This window comes from Monosiga brevicollis, genomic scaffold (genome assembly GCF_000002865.3).
Source record: "Monosiga brevicollis MX1 MONBRscaffold_26 genomic scaffold, whole genome shotgun sequence".
NCBI classification, from domain to species: domain Eukaryota; class Choanoflagellata; order Craspedida; family Salpingoecidae; genus Monosiga; species Monosiga brevicollis.
Window position 1 is genome coordinate 157,180 of NW_001865063.1, and position 7,237 is coordinate 164,416.

Below are 7,237 nucleotides of genomic sequence, written 5' to 3' on the forward strand. Positions count from 1 at the left end.
ATGCCAGCGTCAGTACAGTACCTCCCTCTTCCCCCGCTGCTACCCTGATGGCCACTCCTCGCCTCGCAGTGCTGGTGGCAGTCACCCAGGCCTGGCATGCTCCGTCGAGATACTCCTCAATGTCGTCCATCTCGCTTGAATCCCTGGCCCTTCCACCCTCTTGTCCCATCCCTTCGCTCCTATTCCCCGCGTACATCAAGCATGCTCCCCCAAGGCTTGCGACCCGCTCTATGCTCCTCGCTCTCCTCCGTCTCTCCTGTGCTTCCGTTCTTGATCGCCTGCACCCACCACGTTGTCTCTGCTCAAAGCCGCATTGACACATAAGACACCTCTGGCGTCCGTGGCCTTTCTTTCTTTTCTCTCTTGGTGCCTGAAGCTTCTAGCGTATCCTGCTCGTGCTCGTGTTCTGCTCGTGCTCGTGTTCTGCTCGTGCTCGTGTACTCCTGCCGCCTTTGCCGTGTGTTTGCAAAACCAAACTCGAGCCTGCTGCCACGCGCCGCTGTCTTTGATCTTGTCTCCCACCTTGCGATTCCCATCACACTACTACTCCTCGCCTCCTTTCGATAGCAACTCTTCACTCGTTCCTGAACCCGCTTAACAGGATGGCGAGACACCGCTCGACGTGGCGCGCCGAAGGGGACTTGGAAGCAAGCTGGAGCCCGTCTTTGCAGCTCACACAGCTGCACAAAAAGCCAGATCCCGTTCAACTCCTGCACAAGTCTCTCATCCAGCAAGCAAGAATTCCTGCTCGCAGGCACGTTGCTGCCTTGATCGATGACGCTGCTTCGGTCAATTTACTGGCCCGCATTCATTTGCCTTGTCCTTTTAGACTGCAAGCCACGTTGCCCGGCCATCATCTGCTTCACGTCCGAAACCACAACCAAGCTCAACTGCAGCCCGTTCCGAGCCACCTCAACCTCCCGCCTGGCTACCCCCGCTGCCCAGTGCTGCCCCGACCGTGGCGGTATGTCTACCATCCTGTTTATCCTTCTGTCTTCTCTTCCATCCATTTCAACTTTCATACTCGCACCACCTCACAAAGACCTTGCCCATGCAACTGGAATAGACGACGTTTTCGTTGGTTGTGGCAGTGGAGGCTTGGCTGAAGCCGCTCCTGCCTAAACATGCGACCACCCACCCATTTCCGCACCTCGACGCCTTTGTCGACGGTGCCATCCGACACAATGCCGGCGTGCGGGCCTCTGCCACATCGATCAAAGAGATTATTAATGCAGCGCCCGTGGATTTGCCTCATATGGACTGGACCGCTTTCCGAGACACAGCGACCAAGGCGCTCTCTGCGCTTGATCAAGTGTTCAAAGTGCCCGAAGCTCTATCTGCTCGCACGAGCCAGCTGGATTTGAAAACTACCACCCTCGCAACAGAGCTCAAAGCAATGCACGACCTGGTCTCTCAACCCAACTTGGCACCGGTGCTTCACGCACTTTGTGCAGCAGTGACGCAATTCCCCCGCCTGTCAGCCTCCAGTCCTCCTGCCCCGAAAAACCCTCCTGTCAATCTCCCAGCGGCCATTGACAAGCTGGTCCGCCTTCAAAACGTGGGCCCAGCGCGCTCACGTCTGTTGACCGCCAGCAACAAGCAGATTGAGGTCCTCATACAAGCGTTTGTCGATGCTCTGGATGCCGTGGCGCAAGCGGGCATCAAGGACACGAGCAGTCGCGTGCAAAGGTTGCAGCAACAGGTCAAGCGCCAGCCAGTCGATCGGGTATCTACACCTCAAAGCTTGCCCAGCGACTGGAAGAAACTTTGCCACGCCCACACAAAGCTCAGTCAATTTGACCAGAATGGGCTTGACGCGGTCGCCCAGTGGCAAGCCTCGCCCGACGTGAAGCATCATGCCTGGTATCTAGCATTTGTACATCACGAGGCTGAATCTCTGGTGCAACAGCTGCAAGACATGATCGACTGGCAAGCTCAGACGCTGTCCGTGTTGACCCAGTGCAAGGAGCTTGCAGCTCGTCTGTCCCAAAGCGTTGATGACCCGGCCGCTTCCGCACATGAGGAGCTAGCGCAGCTGAATGAGCGCATCCGTCGAACTATGACAGCTCTGAACTACTTACCAGACGACATGCGCTCAGGCCCTGAACAACAACTGCGGGAGATGAAGGCGAAGCAAGCCACCTTACAACGTCAGCTGCAAGGACAGTCGCACGTAGATCACATGGTCAGGCTAGCGCAGCTGCTGCACCAGCACTTTCCAGCTCTGCTGGTCTTTTTGCACCCTGAGCAGAGCACGCTGGGAGCGCGGCTCCGCACAGTGCTTGGCCCCGACCTTCCAGCCAGCCTCATCCTGGAGGCCTTAACTGAAGTGGACCGCACGTTGTCGCTGTCCAGCCTGGGCCAGCTTGATCTTCATTACAACCAAAATCACAAGGTGTACAAGGCCCGCGCCGCGCTATTAAATTCTGGGGAACAAGATTTGGCCGTCAAGGAGTACGCTTTTGCCCTGCAACACAAACAAGATCAGTGCCGGACATTCCTCCGTGAACTCCGCGCCATGCGTCGGCTCGAGCACCCACACATCATCCCGGTCCTCGGCGCGCTCGTGGACGTGCACAGTGGCCACCCTAGCGCCTACCTGGTACAGCCATGGTGTGCACAAGGGGATTTGCAGCAGTGGCTTAGCAAGGCACGCCACCTGGCCACCTCGACTGTGATTGCTGGACTCATGACTCAGCTGCGCACGGCCCTGGCGTTTATGCACAGCAAGGGCTTGGTACACCGAGATGTCAAGCTGAGCAATGTGATGTTGGACGGCTTGGAGGATCAGCCCGTTGTGCGGCTGGGCGACTTTGACATTGCCAAGGCTGTCGCTGAAGCCACCATGTTGCCTTGTACGGCCACCAAGGCGTCAGGCACGGAGGGCTACGTGGCACCCGAGGTGCTATTTGGCCGTGGTCGTGTGGGGGCACGTCCAGCACAGGATGCCTTTATCTTTGGGTGTGTTCTCTACAATACCTACATGTACCCACAGACAGTGCCACCTGCTCAAACACGGAGCGATGAGGTGGTGGATCAATGTAGCTGGAGCATACGAGCGGGAGATGGTATTTGCAGCTTCCCGCACCTAGCGGCTGAAGTCAGTGTCATTTTTTGGCTGGGCTCGTCAGGGTCGGTCGGTTCGAGGCTGATTCTTGTCAAACACTGTTCGTTCTCACGCTGAAACCTTTCGTTTGCAGATGTGCGATTCGACGAGCGAATTGCACAAGGAAACGCGGGCCTTGCTTGCAACAGATCCGAAGCAACGGCCAAGCCTTTTCACTGCTGGCCAGTTGGCGGCACGACCTGTCGCTGGCCCAATTGGACCGGCCATTGATGTTTTGCGCGACGCGCCCGAGCTGATTCCCGAGGTGCGTTGCTTGATGATGCCATGCCCGTCTCAGCAAACAACCTTCATTTGAATTTAATGTGTAACTAGGTGGCTGAACTGCTGCAGCAGCTGAGCACAGACGGGCGAGGGCCAGCACATCTGAGAGTGCAACGGGTCAAGCGCGTAGAAAATCCAGTGTTGTGGGAGCGTTACAGCGCAAAGCGACAGGAAATGTTGCACCGCATCACAAACCAGAAGCACTATGATGAGCTTCAAACGGCCAAGGTGGATGCCCTCTCGGGCCTTCCAGCCTTGCTGCGAGACAGATCCTGTCAAGAGCGCCTGTTGCTGCACGGCATCCGCCCCGATAGATCACTGCGCGACAAAATTGTGCGCCTGGGCCTAGACTATCGCTTTGCCGGTAGCGGCGCCGGCCATCGCTTTGGTCTTGGTGTCTATCAGACCGACCACCCCGGCAAGGTAGGGGTTTTTGCGCAGGTGTTTTCTTTCGCGGCTGCTATTGTGCGCAGCCATGTTTATTGTTCTGATGATCATTTTCTCGTTGTAGAGTCATCAGTATGCCAAGCCGCCTAATGCCAATAATGAGCGGATGCTGATTATCACGCGGGCATTGTTGGGCCACGCCTTTGTCCATCATTCACCCGACTCCAAGGCGTTGGCCCCGCCTCTCTTGCCCCATGCGCCTAACAATGAGCGGTGCGTCGCCCTGCTGTTGGTCAATCATGCATGTTAGCCGTGGCAGAGATCTCTTTTGTCTTGACAACGTGCTTGTCCTTTATAGATACGACTCGGTGATCGCGACGCCGGCTGGAGAATTTCACGAGGTGGTCATGTTCGACAACGATCAAGTCTACCCTGAGCTGGTCGTCTACTACACGGCAGCTTAGATTTACTCAACCATCGACGTTCAACCTCATCCACGGGTGTCGTGCTGTTCATCTGCTCTGAGCATTTGGAGGGGAATACATCTCATCAATCGATTTCTCAAAATCCCTTCGAAATTATGGTCGATTAGCAATAGCAAGGTATCGCGCGGAGCTCAATCATTGCTCGCCCAAAAGGTCTCTTTAAGGAGACTGGACTCATCATCTTCTTCCAGGCAGGCTGCGGCAAATACCTAGTCATGGCTTTGGTATCATGGGCAAATGCCGGCGATGCCAGCATATATCATGAAGCCTCTTGGGGATGGGTGAGGGCTTGGAAGTGTAAAGCCATATCAAGAGAATGAATCGAGTCTTCTGAGTTCTTTTGGGGAGTTGACGCCGTAAATGACCTTTGGAGCCCATGTCCCACCACAGACAGATTTCAACATCTGAGTTACAAGGCATAACTGTCTTCGAGTATTGAAATTGGATTGCTTGCACTAAGCCTCCTCTGCTTTTGCCAAGCAGTTCCCTGCTGGGTTCGCTGCAAATATCGTCGTCTCAGACTGCGTCGCATTGGTCAGCAACAGCAACGAGAGCAAGGACGGGCCATACACACTAGCCAGCAGCAAAGAGGATCACGTCCTCGGTCATCTTTTAAGAGCGATGGTCGGAGGATCGTGCCCATATTTCTACATGCTAACGCCCGGCGTCGCAGTGTGCCAAGCTATAGCTATAGATGTGTTTGTTCGGAATGCGTCGCTCCCATACGCAAACATCAAAATTTCCACACAAAGCGCTTACATTTAAACTTGTTACACCTTTACATCTTCACACATGAGATTAAACTTTTTCACACCTATACACTTTAATTCTACACCAATGACACACGTGCAACAATTTTATCAGATTCCTGGAGTGTGTGTGTGTGTGTGTGTGTGTGTGTGTGTGTGTGTGTGTGTGTGTGTGTGTGTGTGTGTGTGTGTGTGTGTGAAATTTTTTCTTTTTTCTTTTTTCTTTTCTTTTTTTTTTTTTTTCTCTCTCTCTCTCATATTTTTTTTTTCTTGTTTCCAATTGCGTGGTGTTGTTCCGTGCAAAGGTTGAAGCGCAGGGCGGCGCACAGGCCGGCGTGCATGCGTGGCGGTCAGGGTGCCAGACACGTCAAGGTGTTGGACAGGGTTCGGTGTATGTGAGTTGCCGAGAGAGGTACGTTGAGTCAACCTTCGCGCATGCGACGCCTGTTTGCTTGTATAACTTTTGCTTGACCGGTCTGCTTGTCTCGTTTGCAAATTGCCAAAGGTCGACATGCGTGCCCTGACCGACGCTTGTCCCCCCTCGCCCCCTTTCGTATTGCCCAAACAGCGATTGTGAAGCTGCATGGCAGCTTACACGGCGATAAAAGGAAAGAACAGGAAGAACGGAAAAAAAACAGGGGGCAACGCGCGCCCGAGACGCTGAGCAGTTTCCAATTTGGAGCCTGCGTGCTCGCACAATCAGCATGGGGTCGTAAACGGCAGCGGCTGACCCCAAACTCACCGCTTCGCGTTGACGTCAGCTACAAGGGCGACCAGGTATCACAGGTGGTGCCGACGATCATGAAACGCGCATTGACCGCGCTCGCGGCCGCGAGCCTGGTTCTTTTCCTGGCTGTGCCCGGCTGTAGGGCCCTGGACGTGCACGTGCAATCCGACTACAATTATACCGACTCCTGCCTGGACTCTCCCTTGACAATTCACGTCAACTTCAGCGCGTACAACGGCACTCTTCGATTTCCCAACCTCGCGACGACAACGGCTAAACTTACGCTCGTTATTCAAGAAGGCTCGACCACCATCCTTCTGCCCCAACTCACCTCAGCTCAAGGGATAGAGTTTTTCGTCAAAGCAAATGGACTCATTTTCAGTCTTCAGGCCCCCGTGCTTGCTGCCGTCATCGGCAACATTTATTTCGACATTGAAACCTCAAGCGGCTTTGCCGAGCCCGTGGTCTTTCCCAACCTCACGAGCGTGAACGGCAACGTCGAAGCCAACGTTCGAAACGCCATCGTCGACCATCCCCCCCGCTTTCCCGTTCTCTCATCAATCTACGGCAATCTGGTCATCAAATCGGCCGGCACTCGGGCCGCTCTGGGCACCGATGGCCAGGGCCTATCTCTCCTGACTGGGCTTCCCGCGTCTCAAGGTCTGCTGACGCACGCGCCCTCGCCAACATTCATCTCATTCAAAAAGCCTCGCCCACTGACCTTCAATTCTCGCTCATATGCTTTGTGCGCAGCGGCCGCCGTCACCAGCATTGTTGTTACGATTGAAGCGGTGCGCGCAATCGTCTGCCTACCCCGCATGTGCTTTTGATCGTTGAAGCATTTTTTTTGTGTCTTGCAGTCGTGCCACGCAGGTCGCTCTTTTAACATGCAACCCTCCATGTCCTCTCAGAGCTGTTCCGCCGTCATTACTTTGGCCCCCCGGGGATGCTCACATGTCAACAGTCTTCTCGCCTACTCTGCTCTCGGTCGCCTGAACATGTTCATCCGCAACTTGGACATCGACTATGTATGTGGTTTGATTGTCCTTTTGCCCAGGCTAAAACAAGGAGATGAGAAATGGGACCGATGAGAATACAGCATAATGTGACCATGCTGAAGCAGATGCAAAGCAAGCACTCAGAGCAAAGCTGTCAGGCCAAATGCTCTCTCATTCGCAGTCCACACGGATGCACCATTGCCTGCCATTCCAAATAGGTTCAATACAACGCTGCAAGCCCTCCCTTTGTCAACTTGCGCTCAAGCAATGCATGTACGTCCCATCTATTGTCTTGAAGGTCGCTGTTGCCCCATGATGAAGCCTCTCATCGCCCGCATGTGCTGCCAACGCGCATCAGATGCCATTGACTGTCGAGATTATTCAGAGGTGCCCGCAGGCATATTAAATAATCAGACGACCACTGCAGCCTCTTCGACCTCGAGCACATCCACAACGTCAAGCACCTCAAGCACCTCTTCTACATCAAGCACCTCTTCTACCTC

The 7,237-nt window shown here is 54.4% G+C and overlaps 2 protein-coding genes across 2 annotated transcripts; both read left to right on the top strand.

The window, feature by feature from the left end:
- Positions 1–774: 774 nt before the first annotated feature.
- On the top strand, positions 775–4,239 carry MONBRDRAFT_28411 (uncharacterized protein; the record flags this gene model as incomplete). The annotated part of the gene is made up of 6 exons (XM_001748818.1): positions 775–964; positions 1,092–3,100; positions 3,201–3,371; positions 3,440–3,811; positions 3,900–4,048; positions 4,134–4,239. 6 exons carry the CDS (start codon positions 775–777, stop codon positions 4,237–4,239), a joined length of 2,997 nt encoding a protein of 998 aa, XP_001748870.1.
- A 1,571-nt stretch (positions 4,240–5,810) lies between these two features.
- MONBRDRAFT_11061 (uncharacterized protein) lies at positions 5,811–6,827 on the top strand (the record flags this gene model as incomplete). Its single annotated transcript, XM_001748819.1, has 2 exons — positions 5,811–6,527; positions 6,597–6,827. The coding sequence occupies 2 exons, from the start codon at positions 5,811–5,813 to the stop codon at positions 6,825–6,827; spliced, it is 948 nt and encodes a 315-aa protein (XP_001748871.1).
- Positions 6,828–7,237: the final 410 nt, after the last annotated feature.